The sequence below is a fragment of the Mauremys mutica genome, chromosome 15, assembly GCF_020497125.1.
Source record: "Mauremys mutica isolate MM-2020 ecotype Southern chromosome 15, ASM2049712v1, whole genome shotgun sequence".
NCBI lineage: Eukaryota > Metazoa > Chordata > Testudines > Geoemydidae > Mauremys > Mauremys mutica.
Window position 1 is genome coordinate 30,705,838 of NC_059086.1, and position 21,331 is coordinate 30,727,168.

The 21,331-nt window shown below is 44.5% G+C and overlaps 3 protein-coding genes across 3 annotated transcripts in view; 2 read left to right on the top strand and 1 right to left on the bottom strand.

Moving 5' to 3' along the window:
- Window positions 1-21,331, bottom strand: part of LOC123350668 (epididymal sperm-binding protein 1-like) — a 105,245-nt gene that overhangs the window by 48,950 nt on the left and 34,964 nt on the right. The gene's annotated exons all lie outside the window — the stretch shown is intronic.
- On the top strand, window positions 1,670-2,602 carry LOC123350208 (olfactory receptor 13H1-like). The gene has a single exon (XM_044988660.1). The coding sequence runs from the start codon at window positions 1,670-1,672 to the stop codon at window positions 2,600-2,602; it is 933 nt and encodes a 310-aa protein (XP_044844595.1).
- LOC123350482 (olfactory receptor 13H1-like) lies at window positions 10,844-11,776 on the top strand. Its single transcript, XM_044989098.1, has one exon. The coding sequence runs from the start codon at window positions 10,844-10,846 to the stop codon at window positions 11,774-11,776; it is 933 nt and encodes a 310-aa protein (XP_044845033.1).

A 21,331-nucleotide genomic window follows, 5' to 3' on the forward strand; every position in this document is an offset into this window, starting at 1 on the left:
CGTGGATGCTTCCACTCAACACTTGAGAGTTTTACTGATGATTTAGTTAACCCATCTATTCCATAGGTGATACCATCTTGACAGAAGAATTCTTACATCGAAGTAGTTGTGTCTACACCGGAGGTTAGGTCAACCTAACTGTGGAGAGGAGGCTGCAAAATTTTTCACAGTCCTGAATGCCGTAGAGAGGTTGATCTACTTTGCAATGTAGAACTTAGGAGCAGCCGGGTCAGACCAAAGGTTCATCTAGCCCATTACCTCTAGACAGTGGCCAATGCCTGGTGCCCCAGAGGGAATGAACAGAACAGGGAATCATCAAGTGATCCATCCCCTGTCGCTCATTCCCAGCTTCTGGCAAACAGAGTTTAAAGACACCACCCCTGCCCATCCTGGCTAATAGCCATTGATGGACCTTTCCTCCATGAACTTATCTAGTTCTTTTTTGAACCCTATTATAGTCTCGGCCTTCACCACATCCTCTGGCAAAGAGTTCCACAGGTTGACTGTGCATTGTATGAAGAAAGACTTCCTTTTGATTGTTTTAAACCTGCTGCCTATTCATTTCATTTGGTGACCCCTAGTTCTTGTGATATGACAAGGAGCAAATCACACTTCTTTATTTGCTTTCTCCACACCAGTCATGGTTTTATAGACCTCTATCATATCCCACCTTAGTTATCTCTTTTCCAAGCTGAAAAGTCCCCATTTTATTAATCTCTCCTCGTATGGCAGCCGTTCCATACCCCTAATCATTTTTGTTGCCCTTTTCTGAACCTTTTCCAATTCCAATATATATTTTTTTAGATGGTGCAACCACATCTGCATACAGTATTCAAGATGTGGGTGTACCATGAATTTATACAGAGGCAATATGATATTTTCTGTCTTATTATCTATCCCTTTCTTAATGATTCCTAAACTTTTGTTAACCTTTTTGACTGCTGCTGCACATTGAGTAGATGTTTTCAGAGAACTATCTACAATGACTCCAAAATCAAAGAATCATAGAATCATAGAATATCAGGGTTGGAAAGGACCTCAGGAGGTCATCTAGTCCAACCTTCTGCTCAAAGCAGGACCAATCCCCAACTAAATCATCCCAGCCAGGACTTTGTCAAGCTTGACCTTAAAAACTTCTAAGGAAGGAGATGCCACCACCTCGCTAGGTAACCCATTCCAGTGCTTCACCACTCTCCTAGTGAAAAAGTTTTTTCCTAATATCCAACCTAAATCTCCCCTATTGCAACTTGAGACCATTTACTATTTGTTCTTTCTTGAGTGGTAACAGCTAATTTAGATCCCATCATTTTATATATATAGTTGGGATTATGTTTTCCAATGTGCATTGCTTTGCATTTATCAACATTGAATTTCATCTGCCATTTTGTTGCCCCATCACCCAGTTTTGAGAGATCCTTTTGTAGCTCTTCGCAGTCTGCTTGGGACTTAACTATCTGCAGTAGTTTTATTTCAGGTGCTAGTGCAATATAAACAACTGTACTTAGTACATTTCAGTATTGTCCACAGCATTGTGTAGGCTATTGCAGAAAAATGTCCATTTGCACATAATGCCAGGCTTTGCATGGCATGATGTCTCTCCTGTTGTTAGCCCTCAATGTAGTAACCACTCATCCTGTCTCTTGGCAGATGAGCCCTGGACTGTGGTACCATGGAAGGAGACAATGACTCTCTGGTGACTGAATTCATCCTGGTAGGAATTTCTGGTGGCCCTCATGTGAAGTTCACTCTCTTTGGCATCCTTTTTGCAATCTACCTTCTGACCCTGGTCGGAAACACTCTCCTGATCCTGCTCACCAGAGTGGACCTCCGACTCCACACCCCCATGTACTTTTTCCTCAGTAACTTGTCCTTCTTAGATATCTGCTATATCACCATCAATGTCCCTCAGTTGATGGTCCATTGCCTCTCCAAGAGACCCTCCATCTCCCTGGGCAGGTGCTTGGCTCAGATGTACATCTCACGCTTCTTGGGGATAACGGAGTGCCTTCTGCTGGCTGTGATGGCTTATGACCGCTGGGTGGCCATCTGCAAGCCGCTGCGCTATACCCTCGTCATGAGCAACAGGGTCTGCGTCCAACTGGCAGCCATGTCATGGAGTGGCAGTTTCCTCCTATGCCTGTCTGATTTCCTGGCCAAGCAACCTCGCTTTTGCGGGCCCAACATCATCAACCACTTTGCTTGTGAGCTCCACTCCATGCTGAAGCTGGCCTGTTCGGACACCCGCAGCAACCAAATCGTGATGATCAGCACCAGCGTCCTGGTCCTGCCGGTGCCCTTTTCCTTCATCCTCGTGGCCTATGTCCACATCATTGTGGCTGTGCTGAGGATCCACTCCACCCAGGGCAGGACCAAGGCCTTCTCCACCTGTGCCTCCCACATCACCGTGGTGGCCTTGTTTTACGGGGCAGCCATCTTTGTGTATCTGCGGCCTCAGTCCAAATCTTCCGCGGATCAGGACAAGTACATTTCCCTCTTTTACGGAGCAGTCACTCCGGTTCTAAACCCTCTGATCTACAGCCTGAGAAACAAGGATGTGAAGGAGGCCCTGAGGAAGTTGACAGGAGCGAAAATGAATTGCTGAGAGCTTCCGAGAGCTTTGATTCCTTCTCCCATGTGTGCTTCAGAGCCTTCTTCATGTGCCTCCTGACTTAACAACGTAGAGACGCTCAGGACAGAGAGTTGTAGTGGAACCTGATTCCTGACCTAAACGATGTTGGATGTTGAAGGAAGGATTCCAATTTCCCAGACTGAGGCAGACTTTATTTGTTAAAGTTTCACCTCACATCTCTTTCTGTAGTAAATTATAAGTGAGTAGAATAAAGGAAGATGGGAATAAAAAGTCAAAATATTTTTTTTTTTCTCAGAACAGGGAATCTTTTGGTGCTGAAGTGTCAAAATGTTATGTCTGACACTAACCTGTCTTCCCCTGAGCACTACTGTTAATCATGGGGAAATACTTCTCTGTGGGTTGAAATATATTTCCCCAAGGTCACAGAGACCCTGTAGCAAGGCCGAAGACTCACTGGCGTGGCGCCTCCTGCTGGTCGTCTGGGAATTAACTCTTTTCCAGTCTCAGAGCGCCCTCTGCTGGCCGGTGTCTCGCCTACGTCAGGCGCTGTGTCCCTCCTAGACCCTCGTGCCCTTTATCTTGGGGTTCTGCCCCAGAAGTCCCCACACTCTGGGTCTTCTCTCCCAGGGGGACCCCCCCAATCCTCTACTCCCACTTTGCCTCAGTGGCTACTGCCAGTCGTCATCTAGCCCTCATTCACTGGGGCAGCCTTCAGCCTGTAAGGGCCCCTTATCACTGGTAAGGTGATTGGACCAGCTGCCTAGCCCTGGGCGACATGTCTGCCACCCCAGTGTCTCTTTAGGCCCCCAACAAGGCCTGCAGGGGAGTTGCCAGGCTGGAGCTCCCCAGCTCCTCTTGCCCTTCCCCAGCACTGCTCTGCTCCAGGTACCCTGTGCTCTCAGGCAGCCAGGCCCTTCTCACTCCAAAGCTAGAGTGAGACTTCTTCAGCTCCTGGCCGCCCCCAGCCCCCGTATCATTTATTCTTTTACATAGAGACTGTCCATAAACTACATAAAACGACGTAAAAGAATAAGTGGACAAAAATCAGACGTCAAGAATTATAACATTCAAAAACCAGTTGGAGAACACTTCAACCTCTCTGGCCTCTCGATTACAGACCTAAAAGTCGCAATATTACAACAAAAAAACTTCAAAAAATAGACTCCAATGAGAGACTGCTGAATTGGAATTAATTTGCAGATTGGACACCATTAAATTAGGTTTGAATAAAGACCGGGAGTAGATGGGCCATTACACAAAGTAAAACTATTTCCCCATGCTTATCTCCTCCCCACCCACCCAGTTCCTTATATCTCCTTGTCAAGTGCTGGAAATGGGCCATTTTCATTACCACTACAAACAGTTATTTTTCTCTCCTGCTGACAACAGCTCACCTTAACTGATCACTCTCCTTATAGTGTGTATGGTAACACTCATTGTTTCATGTTCCCTGTGTATATACATATCTTCCTTCTGTATTTTCCACTACATGCATCTGATGAAATGAGCTGTAGCCCACGAAAGCTTATACTACAATAAATTTGTTAGTCTGTAAGGTGCCACAAGTACTCCTATTCTTTTTTCAGTAATACAAGTTATATTTCATTCTCCTAACTCCAGACATAGAAATAACACATGCAAACAAATGGGATGAACACACTCAGTGGATCCTAAGCTTTGTAATGATACCTTACAAGAGACCTTTTGCATAAAGCATATTCCAGTTACATTATATTCATACTTGTCATAAACAGATAGTTAAGGGTTAATGTCTCTTTTACCTGTAAAGGGTTAAGAAGCTCAGTAAACCTGGCTGACACCTGACCAGAGGACCAAAAATGGGACAAGCTACTTTCAAATCTTGGTGGAGGGAAGTCTTTTGTTTGTGCTCTTTGTTTGGGGGTTGTTCACTCTTGGGACTAAGAGGGACCAGACATCAATCCAGGCTCTCCAAATCTTTCTGAATTAGTCTCTCATGTTTCAAACTTGTAAGCAATAGCCAGGCAAGGCGTGTTAGTCTTATTTTTGTTTTCTCAACTTGTAAATGTTCCTTTTTGCTGAGAGGATTTTACCTCTGTTTGCTGTAACTTTGAACCTAAGGCTAGAGGAGGTTCCTCTGGGCTATATGAATCTGATTACCCTGTAAAGTATTTTCCATCCTGATTTTACAGAGATAATTTTTACCTTTCTTTCTTTAATTAAAAGCTTTCTTTTTAAGAACCTGATTGATTTTTTCCTTGTGTTAAGATCCAAGGGGATTGGATCTGGACTCACCAGGAGTTGGTGGGGGAAAGGAGGGGGGATGGTTAAATTCTCCTTGTGTTAAGATCCAAGGGGTTGGATCGGTGTTCACCAGGAACTTGGTGAAAAAGCCTCTCAAGGCTGCCCAGGGAAGGGAAGGTTTTGGGGGGATAGAAAGTGATCCAGACACTGAAATTTCTGGATGGTGGCAGTGTTACCAGATCTAAGCTAGTAATTAAGCTTAGAAGTGTCCATGCAGGTCCCCACATCTGTACCCTAAAGTTCAGAGTGGGGGAGGAACCTTGACAATACTTATAAACATATTTTCATATGGAGTGCAAGATCACATATGTTTCCTAGGATATACTGTAATTACATCATTCAGCCAGAGGGGAAGCAGCAGTGCATCTTGGGAGTTGTAGTTCGGGTGTCTTGTTCCACCATTCTCTCTGGTATGGATTATATCTCCCATGATGCACGGTGGTCACTATGTTTCCCATGATATATTGCATCAGTTTAACCAGAGGCAGCACCGTCGTGGATTTGGCCCAGCTTTGGAAAAATTTGGCGGCCAGTACATCCCTCAGCCCACGTCGATTCCAGCAGTGCCTATTGGCCTGGAGCAGCGAACTGCGGCCACTGGGAGCCGCGATCGGCCGAACCTGCAGATGCGGCAGGTAAACAAACCGTCCCGGACCACCAGGGGCTTTCCCTGCACAAGCAGTGGAACAAGTTTGGGAACCACTGGTACAGCTGATAGTCCTTAATGGGCAAGGTGCTGTACATTATTTATTATGGAAGCACCTAGAAGCCCCAGTCATGGCTCCATTGTGCTAACTGCTATACAAACCCAGGACAATCAGACAGTCCCTGCCCCATAAAAATATGAACCAGATGGCTCTCCATTCCTATCCACTCTAGCAGTTCCTGTGGTTTCTAATCTCCCACAATGCACTGCTGCTAGTTTCTGAGCTAGGAAGTGTGGTTCAGGTACCCAGAAAACATTGCAACAGAACTGGACCAGGACAACGCAGGGCAGACCTGCACTTGTGTTGGCACTGATCAGCATGGCTTGGAATTGTTCTGGGGGCACGGGGGTGGTGGAGGGGTCAGCATAGCTGCAGTGCACTCAATGAACTTTCTCTGCATAAGATGACTCGTTACCAGCCTTTCAGTGCCAAGCAGTTCGATTTTCCATTGCTTGGATGCCGCTTACTCCACCTTGCACATGTGCTGAGAATTCAACTCAAAAATTGACACCAGGCTCAGGCTAATTGCTTCTTTGGGATTCAAACCCACTGGAGAATCAATTCGTGAATCGTCTCATTATGCCCAAAATCCTATGCTTAGAACCTTTGTCAAGCGTATAAAGATCTCGAGAGAATGTAACTTTCTGGGCTCCCCAATTCTCTGCAGGCTGAGAAAATGAACGAATCTGCTAAGCATAGTGGCTAGAAGGTGTCTCAGGCCTATTTCCTCTGATCTAACAGGGGATGCTTTCCGTGTCATTTCCTTATCGAGTCGTTCTCTGCTCTTCCATTTCCAATGTGCATGCCATCTGGACAAGCCCAGGAGCCTGGGTCCTTGTCTGGGACTCGCAGAAGGCACTGGAATTTGCACACATGAATAGGGTCTGGAATAGAGGCTAAATAATACGGAGAATCCTCCTGCTAAAGTGATCAGCCAGAATTAATTTGATCAGCAATAGAAATCTTCTTTGGTACTTAAAATAATCATCTCTGGCTTTAACCCACCCAGACCGATGGTGTTCCAAGCCCCTTATTTATTGGGGATGTGTTCTTCCAGTGGCAGCCCTGAATTGCCTCAATATTGCCTGGCTTTCACATCTGAAAAGGTAAATGGATCTTTAGACGTCTTAATTTCACACTCGCTGTCACTGGCACCCAGTCCCAGAAAACGGAAATTTTTTCATCTTTTCCTGTCCCAAATTTTCTCAGGACTCTTCCTTGTGATTCTGCAGGATGCAAATTCCTGGGACATGCTTCTACGAATCTCCTGGCCTCTGTGAATCCTGGAGCTATGGAATGAGGTGAGTCACTGGGATTTTTCCTTCACTCCATGTGCAGAACTGCCCCTGTTTGATCTGGTGTATATATTTTTGTTCTGGTTTTCTCTTTTTCATTCCTACATAGATCAGAAAGGCATTTTGGTACACTTAATTGGAAACTATCATTTATTATTATTATTGTTTTTATTAAATATGATATGTGGTCCCATCGGTAGAATCATGTAGGACTGGAAGAGACCTCGATAGGTTGTCTAGTCCAGTTCCCTGTACTCAAGGCGGGATTACATGCTTGTTCGATTGGGCCTATTTTTCTTAAAACCACATTGGCTGCCATTAATGATGCTACCATCTACAATTTCTTTTCTGGTTGCACAATAAGAAAATGGATTTAGAGGCTCGATTTCTGGCCAGTCATGATCTATACTTACCTACCTAGGGAGGAAATATCTGATCAGCAGCAGCTTTTTTAGAAGAAAAAAGCATCAAGAGATGTGATGGTTGATGGCGGAAATGAGAAAAAATCAGCCTTGAAATAAGGCACAAATGTTGAACCGTGAGGCTGATTAACCTGTGGGACAATTCACTAAGGGACAAGGGGGATTTTCCGTCGCTTGAAGTTTTTAAATCAAGACTGGCTAGCTTGATCTGGTCTGGGTTTAAAGCAGGGATGACCAGGGAAGTTCTCAGGCTTGTGTTATACTGGGCATCAGACTAGATCGGGGTAGGCAACCTATGGCACCCATGCCAAAGTGGCACGTGATCTGATTTTCATTGGTACTCATACTGTCCAGGTCCCAGGTGTGGGAGTACCATGGATTTATATAGAGGGAACATGATATTTTCTGTCTTATTATCTCTTTCTTTCTTAATGATTCCCAACCTTCTGTTTGCTTTTTTGACTGTTGCTGCACATTGAGTGGATGTTTTTAGAGAACTCTCCACAATGACTCCAAGATCTCTCTCTTGAGTGGTAACAGCTAATTTAGACCCCATTGTGTAGACAAGGCTTCTCTCAGTGTTTAGAGAAACCCTGGGGCCTATTGGGTCTGAAGCACCTTTGTCAGTTTTGAAAGCATGACATCAGTTCCTAAATCGCTTACACACTTTTGAAAATGTTGTCAGAGAGCTAATCTAATCCATGTGCACTAAGCCATGTGCATCATTGTCAGGGTATGTGGGGGAGCAAGACCCAAATGGTTTTTAAAACAGGAGCTGGGCAGCATGAATGGGCATGTGGCTAAACTGTTAAATGAATACTCTGGAGATATGGATTCAGTTTCCAGATCTGCGGTAGGCCCCGTTGTGTGATCTTGGATAAGACCCTTTGCCTCCCTGTCCCTCTTTCATCCATCTGTGAAATGAAAATACATTAGACCCCCTTGGTTTACTAACTGAGCGGGGTTTGAGGAGTTCATAGCATTTAAACAATCATAAAATTGAATCTCTCAAAATGACACAGGTCTGGAGTATAAATTGCCATATGGTGCTTTCTTCTTGTCTTTCAAGTCGTTGCAAAACAATTTCCAACAAAGTGATGGCATCAGAATGTGAAAAGACGTTGCTCTATTTTTCATCAATATTACTTTTGTCAGGAGATTTCTTTTTTTTAACCCTATCTGGGAAAGTAGTTTCTAAAGTTGGTTGTTTGTAAGACTGATGTTTCTAAAATTGAGAATCTATTCTAATAATAGAAGCAGTTGTGTGAATCACTGATTGTTTTTTGATTCACTGGCAGTCCCAATTTTATTAAAAAATGTAGGTTTGGGTCAACCTGAAAAAGAAACGTTATGAAGTTTTTGGTGGATCAAAAAATAAAATCAATTTGCATTTCAGGCAGAACTCAACATGTTTAATTTCAATTCAAAGCATCTGTGAATGTATTTTTAGTTATTTTTAATAAAATTAAAGGAAATTCCAAACCAAAAATGTCATTCCAAATTGAAAATTTGTTTCACTTTGGGGAAATTGTAAAAAAAAATTTTTTTTTACTTTTTCAGGGTGTTTTGGTTTTGTTCTCCCCCTCCCGCCCTGACATCAGCAATTTGGTGACACCAACACAAGTTCCTGGAATCTGTTGTTTCATTTCACCCAAAAAACTTTCAGCTGGAAGATTTCCTCCCGCTGTAATAACCCTTGTCCATTTACACTGTAAGTTGCATGGGAAAGAGACTATCTGTTGCTAGAGCACCTAGCACTCTCCCGGCAGTGATTTTGGTTTGAGCGTCATAAGAACATAAGAGCGGCCAGACTGGGTCAGACCAAAGGTCCATCCAGCCCAGTATCCTGTCTCCCAACAGTGGCCAATGCCAGGTGCCCCAGAGGAAATGAACAGGTAACATCAAGTGATTCATCCCCTGTCGCTCATTCCCAGCTTCTGGCAAACAGAGGCTAGAGACACCACCCCTGTCCACCCTGGCTAATAGCCATTGATGGAGCTATCTAGTTTTTTTTTGAACCCTGTTATAATCTTGGCCTTCACAAAATCCTCTGGCAAAGAGTTCCACAGGTTGACTGTGCATCGGGTGAAGAAATACTTCCTGTTGTTTGTTTTAAACCTGCTGCCTATTCATTCATTTGGTGGCCCCTAGTTCTTGTGTTATGAGAAGGAGTCAATAGCACTTCCTTATTTACTTTCTCCACACCTGTCATGATTTTATAGACCTCTATCGTATCCCCACCTTAGTCGTCTCTTTTCCAAACTGAAAAGTCCCAATCTTATTAATCTCTCCTCGTATGGCAGCCGTTCCATACCCCTAATAATTTTTAATGCCCTTTTCTGAACCTTTTCCAATTCCAATGTATCTTTTTTTAGATGGGGAGACCACATCTGCATACAGTATTCAAGATGTGAGTGTACCATAAATTTATACAGAGGCAATATGATATTTTCTTTCTTATTATCTATCCCATGGGTAGGCAACCTATGGCACGCGTGCTGAAGGCAGCACACAAGCTGATTTTCAGTGGCACTCACACTACCCAGGTCCTGTCCACCAGTCCAGGGGCTCAGCATTTTAATTTAATTTTACATGAAGCTTTTTAAATGTTTTAAAAACCTTATTTACTTTACATACAACAATAGTTTAGTTTTATATTCTAGACTTATAGAAAGAGACCTTCTAAAAATGTTAACATGTATTACTGGCACGCGAAACCTTAAATTAGAGTGAATAAATGAAGATTCGGCACACCACTTCTGAAAGGTTGCTGACCCCGATCTATCCCTTTCTTAATGATTCCCAACCTTTTGTTAACTTTTGTGACAGCCGCTGCACATTGAGTGGATGTTTTCAGAGAACTATCCACAATGACTCCAAAATCAAAAAAACATAGAGTCATAGAATATTAGGGTTGGAAAGGACCTCAGGAGGACATCTAGTCCAACCCTCTGCTCAAAGCAGGACCAATCCTCAATTAAATCATCCCAGCCTGACCTTAAAAACCTCTAAGGAAGGAAATTCCACCACCTCCCTAAGTAACCCATTCCAGTGCTTCACCACCCTCCTAATAAAAAAGATTATCCTAATATCCAACCTAAATCTCCCCCACTGCAACTTGAGACCATTACTCTTTGTTCTTTCTTGAGTGGTAACAGCTAATTTAGAGCTCATCATTTTATATATATAGTTGGGATTATGTTTTCCAATGTGCATTGCTTTGCATTTATCAACATTGAATTTCATCTGCCATTTTGTTGCCCCATCACCTAGTTTTGAGAGATCCTTTTGTAGCTCTTCGCAGTCTGCTTGGGACTTAACTATCTTCAGTAGTTTTATTTCAGGCGCTAGTGCAATATAAACAACCGTACTCAGTACATTTCGGTATTGTGCACAGCATTGTGTAGACTATTGCAGAAAACCATCCATTTGCACGTAATGCCAGGCTTTGCTGACTGCATGGCATGATGTCTCTCCTGTTGTTAGCCCTCAATGTAGTAACCATTCCTCCTGTCTCTTGGCAGATGAGCCCTGGACTGTGGTACCATGGAAGGAGACAATGACTCTCTGGTGATTGAATTCATCCTGGTAGGAATTTCTGGTGGCCCTCATGTGAAGTTCACCCTCTTTGGCTTCCTTTTTGCAATCTACCTACAGACCCTGGTTGGAAACACTCTCCTGATCCTGCTCACCAGAGTGGACCTCCGACTCCACACCCCCATGTACTTTTTCCTCAGTAACTTGTCCTTCTTAGATATCTGCTATATCACCATCAACGTCCCTCAGTTGATGGTCCATTGCCTCTCCAAGAGACCCTCCATCTCCCTGGGCAGGTGCTTGGCTCAGATGTACATCTCACGCTTCTTGGGGATAACGGAGTGCCTTCTGCTGGCTGTGATGGCTTATGACCGCTGGGTGGCCATCTGCAAGCCGCTGCGCTATACCCTCGTCATGAGCAACAGGGTCTGCGTCCAACTGGCAGCCATGTCATGGAGTGGCAGTTTCCTCCTGTGCCTGTCTGATTTCCTGGCCAAGCAACCTCGCTTTTGCGGACCCAACGTCATCAACCACTTTGCTTGTGAGCTCCAGTCCATGCTGAAGCTGGCCTGTTCGGACACCCGCAGCAACCAAATCGTGATGATCAGCACCAGCGTCCTGGTCCTGCTGGTGCCCTTTTCCTTCATCCTCGTGGCTTATGTCCACATCATTGTGACTGTGCTGAGGATCCACTCCACCCAGGGCAGGACCAAGGCCTTCTCCACCTGTGCCTCCCACATCACAGTGGTGGCCTTGTTTTACGGGGCAGCCATCTTTGTGTATCTGCGGCCTCAGTCCAAATCTTCCGCGGATCAGGACAAGTACATTTCCCTCTTTTACGGGGCAGTCACTCCGGTTCTAAACCCTCTGATCTACAGCCTGAGAAACAAGGATGTGAAGGAGGCCCTGAGGAAGTTGGCAGGATCGAAAATGAATTGCTGAGAGCTTCCGAGAGCTTTGATTCCTTTCTCCCATGTGTGCTTCAGAGCCTTCTTCATGTGCCTCCTGACTTAACAACATAGAGACGCTCAGGATAGAGAGTTGTAGAGGAACCTGATTCCTGACCTAAACGACGTTGGATGGTGAAGGAAGGATTCCAATTTCCCAGACTGAGGCAGACTTTATTTGTTAAAGTTTCACCTCGCATCTCTTTCTGTAGTAAATTATAAGTGAGTAGAATAAAGGAAGATGGGAATAAAAAGTCAAAATATTATTTTTCTCAGAACAGGGAATCTTTTGGTGCAGAAATGTCAAAATGTTATGTCTGACACTAACCTGTCTTCCCCTGAGCACTACTGTTAATCATGGGGAAATATTTCTCTGTGGGTTGAAATATATTTCCCCAAGGTGCATGCTGATCACATGTTGTGATGGGTTCAGTCACAGAGACCCTGTAGCAAGGCCGAAGACTCACTGGCGTGGCGCCTCCCGCTGGTCATCTGGGAATTAACTCTTTTCCAGTCTCAGAGCGCCCTCTGCTGGCCGGTGTCTCACCTACGTCAGGCCCTGTGTCCCTCCCAGACCCCGGTGCCCTTTATTTTGGGGTTCTGCCCCAGAAGTCCCCACACTCTGGGTCTTCTCTCCCAGGGGGACCCCCCAACCCTCTTAAGAACATAAGAACATAAGAACATAAGAAAGGCCGTACCGGGTCAGACCAAAGGTCCATCTAGCCCAGTATCTGTCTACTGACAGTGGCCAATGCCAGGTGCCCCAGAGAGAGTGAATCTAACAGGCAATGATCAAGTGATCTCTCTCCTGACATCCATCTCCATCCTCTGACGAACAGAGGCTAGGGACACCATTCTTACCCATTATGGCTAATAGCCATTTATGGACTTAGCCACCATGAATTTATCCAGTCCCCTTTTAAACATTGTTATAGTCCTAGCCTTCACAACCTCCTCAGGTAAGGAGTTGCACAAGTTGACTGTGCGCTGCGTGAAGAAGAACTTCCTTTTATTTGTTTTAAACCTGCTGCCTATTAATTTCATTTGGTGACCCCTAGTTCTTGTATTATGGGAATAAGTAAATAACTTTTCCTTATCCACTTTCTCAACATCACTCATGATTTTATATACCTCTATCATGTCCCCCCTTAGTCTTCTCTTTTCCAAGCTGAAGAGTCCTAGCCTCTTTAATCTTTCCTCATATGGGACCCTCTCTAAACCCCTAATCATTTTAGTTGCCCTTTTCTGAACCTTTTCTAGTGCTAGAATATCTTTTTTGAGGTGAGGAGACCACATCTGTACACAGTATTCGAGATGTGGGCGTACCATCGATTTATATAAGTGCAATACTATATTCTCAGTCTTATTCTCTATCCCCTTTTTAATGATTCCTAACATCCTGTTTGCTTTTTTGACCGCCTCTGCACACTGCATGGACATCTTCAGAGAACTATCCACGATGACGCCAAGATCTTTTTCCTGACTCGTTGTAGCTAAATTAGCCCCCATCATGTTGTATGTATAGTTGGGGTTATTTTTTCCAATGTGCATTACTTTACATTTATCCACATTAAATTTCATTTGCCATTTTGTTGCCCAATCACTTAGTTTTGTAAGATCTTTTTGAAGTTCTTCACAAACTGCTTTGGTCTTAACTATCTTGAGAAGTTTAGTATCATCTGCAAACTTGGCCACCTCACTCTTTACCCCTTTCTCCAGATCATTTATGAATAAATTGAATAGGATTGGTCCGAGGACTGACCCTTTGGGAACACCACTAGTTACCCCTCTCCATTCTGAGAATTTACCATTAATTCCTACCCTTTGTTCCCTGTCCTTTAACCAGTTCTCAATCCATGAAAGGACCTTCCCTTTTATCCCATGACAGCTTAATTTACGTAAGAGCCTTTGGTGAGGGACCTTGTCAAAGGCTTTCTGGAAATCCAATTACACTTTGTCCATCGGATCCCCCTTGTCCACATGTTTGTTGACCCCTTCAAAGAATTCTAATAGATTAGTAAGACACGATTTCCCTTTACAGAAACCATGTTGACTATTGCTCAAGAGTTTATGTTTTTCTATGTGTCTGACAATTTTATTCTTTACTATTGTTTCAACTAATTTGCCCGGTACCGATGTTAGACTTACCGGTCTGTAATTGCCGGGATCACCCCTAGAGCCCTTTTTAAATATTGGCATTACATTAGCTAACTTCCAGTCATTGGGTACCAAAGCCGATTTAAAGGACAGTTTACAAACCTTAGTTAATAGTTCCGCAACTTCACATTTGAGTTCTTTCAGAACTCTTGGGTGAATGCCATCTGGTCCCGGTGACTTGTTAATGTTGAGTTTATCAATTAATTCCAAAACCTCCTCTAGTGACACTTCAATCTGTGACAGTTCCTCAGATTTGTCACCTACAAAAGCCAGCTCAGGTTTGGGAATCTCCCTAACATCCTCAGCCGTGAAGAACGAAGCAAAGAATCCATTTAGTTTCTCCGCAATGACTTTATCGTCTTTAAGCGCTCCTTTTGTATTTTCATCGTCAAGGGGCCCCACTGGTTGTTTAGCAGGCTTCCTGCTTCTGATGTACTTAAAAAACATTTTGTTATTACCTTTGGAGTTTTTGGCTAGCCGTTCTTCAAACTCCTCTTTGGCTTTTCTTATTACACTCTTGCACTTAAGTTGGCAGTGTTTGTGCTCCTTTCTATTTGCCTCACTAGGATTTGACTTCCACTTTTAAAAGGAAGTCTTTTTATCTCTCACTGCTTCTTTTACATGGTTGTTAAGCCACGGTGGCTCTTTTTTAGTTCTTTTACTGTTTTTCTTAATTTGGGGTATACATTGAAGTTGGGCCTCTATTATGGTGTCTTTAAAAAGGGCCCATGCAACTTGCAGGGATTTCACTTTAGTCACTGTACCTTTTAACTTTTGTCTAACTAACCCCCTCATTTTTGTATAGTTCCCCCTTTTGAAATTAAATGCCACAGTGTTGGGCAGTTGTGTTCTTCCCACCACAGGGATGTTGAATGTTATTGTATTATGGTCACTATTTCCAAGCGGTCCTGCTATAGTTACCTCTTGGACCAGCTCCTGCGCTCCACTCAGGATTAAAACTAGAGTTGCCTCTCCCCTTGTGGGTTCCCGTACCAGCTGCTCCATGAAGCAGTCATTTAAAGTATCGAGAAATTTTATCTCTGCATTTCGTCCTGAAGTGAAATGTTCCCAGTCAATATGGGGATAATTGAAATCCCCCACTATTATTGTGTTCTTAATTTTGATAGCCTCTCTAATTTCCCTTAGCATTTCATCATCACTATTACTGTCCTGGTCAGGTGGTCGATAATAGATCCCTAATGTTATATTTTTACTAGAGCATGAAATTTCTATCCATAGAGACTCTATGGAACATGTGGATTCGCTTACGATTTTTACTTCATTTGAATCTACACTTTCTTTCACATATAGTGCCACTCCTCCCCCTGCACGACCTTTTCTGTCCTTCCGATATATTTTGTACCCCGGAATGATTGTGTCCCATTGGTTGCTCTCAGTCCACCAGGTTTCTGTGATGCCTATTATATCTATATCCTCCTTTATCACAAGGCACTCTAGTTCACCCATCTTATTATTTAGACTTCTGGCATTTGTGTACAAGCACTTTAAAAACTTGTCCCTGTTTATTAGCCTGCCTTTTTCTGATGTGCCAGATTCTTTTTTATGTGACTGTTTATCATCTGATCCGGCCCTTACATTATACTTTTCAGTCCTCTGCTCCTGACTATAACCTGGAGATTCTCTATCATCAGACTCTCCCCTAAGAGAAGTCTGCGTCCGATCCACACGCTCCTCTGCAGCAGTCGGCTTTCCCCCATCTCCTAGTTTAAAAACTGCTCGACAACCTTTTTAATGTTTAGTGCCAGCAGTCTGGTTCCACTTTGGTTTAGGTGGAGCCCATCTCTCCTGTATAGGCTCTTCACCCACTTTGCCTCAGTGGCTACTGCCAGTCATCATCTAGCCCTCATTCACTGGGGCAGCCTGCAGCCTGTAAGGGCCACTTATCACTGGCAAGGGGGTTGGACCAGCTGCCTAGCCCGGGGCGACACGTCTGCCGCCCCTGTACCTCTTTAGGCCCCCAACAAGACCTGCAGGGGAGTTGCCAGGCTGGAGCTCCCCAGCTCCTCTTGCCCTTCCCCAGCCCTGACTGCTCCAGGTGCCCTGTGCTCCCAGGCAGCCAGGCCCTTCTCACTCCAAAGCTAGAGTGAGACTTCTTCAGCTCCTGCCCCCCCCAGCTCCCTTATCAGGGCCAGCTGGGCCCTAACTGAGCTGGCCACAGCTGTGGTCAGTTACTCCCTCAGTTGCTCTCGCTCCTTATCCCAGCCGCAGCCTCTCCAGGGCTGCTTTGAACCCCTGTTCTGCTGGAGTGGGGCAGCTGCCCCACTACTGACCCCCTTGGGACTGTCACCTGATGTGGTGAGATTACCTCTGAGCCCGTTTTTTCTGCCAGTTTCGGCCTACAGAACCCTGCCTTGTTGAGCCAGACACGCCAGCCTGCTGCAACACAGACCGAAGGTTTCCAGCCATGCCCCCAAAGCTGCAGACCTAACTGAAAACAGCTCAGCAGGTCACCTATCTCCAGCACCCAACCACCCAGCTCCCAATGGGATCCAAACTCCAAATAAATCCATTTGACTCTGTATAAATCTTATACAGGATACACTTATAAATTGTCCGCCCTCTATAACACTGATAGAGAGATATGCACAGCTGTTTGCTTCCCCCAGGTATTAATCACTTACTTTGGGTTAATTAATAAATAAAAGTGAGTTTATTAAGTATAAAAAGTAGGATTTAAGTGGTTTCAAGTAATAACAGACAGAACAAAGTAAGTTACCAAACAAAAAAAAACCACACAAGTCTAAGAAACTGATTACAGGTAATATCTCACTCTCAGAGATGTTCCAATAAGCTTCTTTTACAGACTAGACTCCTTCTTAGTCTGGGCCCAATCCTTTCACCTGGTACAGTCCTTGTTAGTTCCAGCTCAGGTGGCAACTAGGGGACTTCTCGTGACTGGAAGTCCCTTTTGTTCTGTTTCACCCCCTTTTATCTTTGGCACAAGGTGGGAATCCGTTGTCTCTCTCTGGGTTCCCACCCCTCCTTCTAAATGGAAAAGCACCAGGTTAAAGATGGATTCCAGTATCATGCGACATCTAAGCCTTCATTACCCACTGGCTGGCACCCATGTATACAGGAAGGTTTGCAACTAAACAGAGCCATTTACAAGTCATTGATTCTGAAGCACCCTTAATGGCTTCCACTTAATATGTTTGCATCAGTAATACAAGTTATAATTTATTCTCCTAACTCCAGACATAGAAATAACACATGCAAACAAATGGGATGAACACACGCAGTGGATCCTAAGCTTTGTAATGATACCTTACAAGAGATCTTTTGCATAAAGCATATTCCAGTTACATTATATTTATAAACAGATTTTCATATGAAGTGCAAAATCACACATGTTTCCTAGGATATACTGGAATCATTCAGTCAGAGGGGAAGCAACAGTGCATCTTGGAGTTGTAGTTCGAGTGTCTTGTTCCACCATTCTCTATGGTATGGATTATATCTCCCATGATGCATGGTGGTCACTATGTTTCCCAGGATATATTGCATCAGTTCAACCAGAGGCAGCACCATTGTGGATTTGGTCCAGCTCTGGAAATCTTTAATTTTTATTTTCCCAATGGGAAATGGAAACAAGTTGCAGAAATTCCATTTTCCATCCAAAAAAAAAAAAGTTTTGACAGAAAATTCCCAACCCTCTCTATAAATGAACTAATAAAATTGGTCTTGAAATAAAGCATTTTGGCTTTTCTGCCTTGACACTGAAAAATCAGACTTTCGCCAAGCATTCTGCCATTGACAGGACCCAGTTCCCCTCTCAGCGTATCACTAGCGGATCTTGATTCAAAGAATCAGACCCAGCAAAGTTTGTACATCTCTTCCAGCACATGGCTGTTGCCACCCCTAATTTTAAATTACTTTGACAAGACTGAGGTTAGAACGTAAGAACGGCCATACTGGGTCAGACTGTAACCGGGTGCAGACTCACCCCGTGGCACCTCCTGCTGGTCTCTCAGGGAATTAGTTTGATTTCCAGCCCGGAGCACCCTCTGCAGCTCGGTGATCCACTACAGCTGGCCCCTGTGTCCCTCCCGGACCCCTGTTCTCTCTGAGGTGCTGGCCCCTGGCAATACCCCAACAATCTTTGTGGGTCTCCCTTCCCCAGGGATCCCCCACCCACTACCCCTACCTCACCTCAGTCAGGCTACTGCCAGTCCTTACCTAGCCCCCGCTCACTGGGGCAGACTGCAGTATAAAAGCCACTCATCACAGGCAAGGAGGTTTGACCTTCTGCCTTCTTCTACCACTCAGTACCTCTCTGGGCCTGGAACCAGGCCCTGCAGCCTGGGGAGTCACCAGCCTAGAGCTCCCCTGCTCCTCTGGCTCTTCCCCAGCCCTGCTTCACTCCCAGGTACCTTCTTACTCCCCTGCAGCCAGGCCAGTCTCCCTCCACCGCTAGAGGAGAGGCTCTGCTCAGCTTCTGGCTGCTCTGGCCTTCTTAAAAGGCCCAGCTGCCCTGATTGGGGCGTGGCCCAGGTGTAGCTCCTTCCCCAGTCAGCTTGGGCTTTTTCTCCTAGCCCCGAACCCTCTCCCAGGGCTGGCTTCTATCCTGTCAGGGCTGCAGTGGGTAACCACCCCACTACACAGACCAATGGTCCATCCAGCCCAGTATCCTGTCTTCTGACAGTGGCTAGTGCCTGGTGCCCCGGAGGGAATGAACAGAACAGGGAATCATCAAGTGATCCATCCTCTGTCACTCATTCCCAGCTTCTGGCAAACAGAGGCTAGGGACACCGTTCCTGCTCATCCTAGCTAATAGCTATTGATGGACCTGTCCTCCATGAACTTATCTAGTTCTTATTTTGAACCCTTTTATGGTCTTTGCCTTCACAACATCCTCTGGCAAGGAGGTCCACAGGTTGACTGTGCATTGGGTGAAGAAATATTTCCTTTCATTTGTTTTAAACCTGCTGCCTATTCATTTCATTTGGTGACCCCTAGCTCCTGTGTTATGAGAAGTAGTAAACAACACTTCCTTATCTACTTTCTTGACACTAGTCATGATTTTATAGACCTCAATCATATCTCCCCTTAGCCGTCTCTTTTCCAAGCTGAAAAGTCCCAGCTTTATTAATCTCTCATCATACGGCAGCCGTTCCATACCCCTCATCATTTTTGTTGCTCTTTTCTCAACCTTTTCCAATTCCAATGTACCTTTTTTGAGATGGGGCGACCACATCTGAACACAGTAGTCAAGATCTGGGCATACCATGGATTTTTATAGTGGCAACATGATATTTTCTGTCCTATTATCTATCCCTTTTTTAATTATTCCCAGCACTCTGTTCACTTTTTTGACTGCTGCTGCACATTGAGTGGCTGTTTTAAGAGAACTATCTACACTGACTCCAAAATCTCTTCCTTGAGTGGTAACAGCTAATTTAGACCCCATCATTTCATGAAAACAAAGCTAGAGACACTAAATAGATTACAGGAGCTCCTGAAGTACTGTAAAACCTTATGCTTTAGGGCATAAACCACCCTATAATTAGGCTTGGCAGAATGAGAGTTTTTACTGTTTTTTTTTGTCATTTCAGCAGATGATATCGATGTTTATTTTAAATAATTTTTTTTCAATCTTTATCTATTTAAATTTTCACAGTTGTGTAAATTGTTTAGTGACAGTTGACTTTGTGATTCAAAAATTATACCCATTAAAACACAAATTGTCAACATCAAATATCAATATTCACAGAGTAAAGGTTCGTAAATCAAACTCTCCTATGTTCTCAAGCAGCATTTCTCTTCCTTTGCCAATCAGGAAGTTTATATTATTTTCAATAGACATATTTTTTCATCAGTTTGAATCTGTACAGTGAAATCGATGTTTACTGACATTTACCAGTAAAAAAAACCCCTAACCCCTCCCAGAGAACTACAGGGGGACAAAATATGAAATTTCCATTTTGGGGGATATTCCAACATTCTGATCATTGTTTTCATTCCAAAAAGGGAAGAAAATAAATAAATAAATAAATTTCCTGTGAAATGAAATTTAAAACAATTCACTTCAGAAAAAATCAAAAATTTCCACTGAAGATTTTCAAATTGGCAGAAGCGGCTTTTACCGGGGAAAATCATTTCAATGCAGAATCCCTGAGTAAAGTTACCAGAGGAAGGATTAAAATGAATCACAAGGACAAAAAGTGAAACACAAGAGTTTCTGAAGGGCTATAAAGACCATAGGCACTGACTGTCCTGCTAGCAGAGTCCTAGGCCCCAGGTCCTGACTCTGGCCGCTTGGGGTGGTGGTATTACTGTGTTGGCGTAACAGGATGCTTGCAGCGGTGGGAGATCACTAGACACCATTAGACTGGTGCAATCTGCCTTGTGTCGACCCAATCATGTAGCCTCTGTCAGGCCTCAGTGCGCAGTGTAGATACACCCCTAGTACATGTGTACCTTTACCACCACTGAATACACCCAAAAGCACCTGACCTCCCAACCCTGCCTCCTTTCCATGAAAACCCAAGGAAAGTTTGTTTGCTTGTGTAATAATTTGCATTCTAGGTCTGACGAGGGGTATATGGGGACCTGAGGTAAAGAGGCACTTGGAGATGTATCTATCTAGGTTTTATACCAAGTTCATTACTATGATCCCTGGACACCTACTTCAGAGACAAAGCAGTTGGCTGAGAAGATGGCGTTCAAGCCCCAGACCTCGTCTACACACAAAAGCGGGACCGTTTTCACTGTCCCAGTGTACGCATTGCAGTGCAGGGCCCCCGTGTGAATTTTTGAGGCCACGTCTACACTACAGCCGCTGCACTGGCTCTGTAGCTGGGCCGCTTTAGTGTCGTAGCACTGGGTTTCCTCGTCAAATGTCATTAATCAGGGCGCCGGAATGCTGGGGGTGGGGAGGCAAAGGGCCCCTGCCATTTTTTACTGATCACAAGGGCAAGCAATGGGAGGGGAGGGGGCAGAGAGGAGTGAGAAGGGGCGGGGTTTGGGGGGGAAGAGGCGGTGCAGGAGCAGGGCCTCAGGGGAATGTCAAGGTTGACGTAACTACAGTGCTCAGGGCACAACTCTTCACAGCCCTGAGTAGCGGAGGTAGGTCAGTCTAATTTTCAGCTGTAGACCAGGCCTTAGTTCTATTGCTAAAAAGGTGCGTCACAGCAGTGTAGCTATTCTTGCACGGAAGGGAAATCAATTATTCCAGTAGAAGGAACCTTTATACTGGTTCTAACTGTGTCCACTCTAGCTGTCGCACTGGTTTGAAAATCACACCCCTAACCAAGAGGTTTCTACCAGCACCAAATCTGTGTGTAGACCAGGCCTGAGTTGACAATGGCTCGGCTGCTGGTGTGTTGAGCCCACTGGCCATCAAATTGACCAGTGGTCCATCCGCCGTGAATAT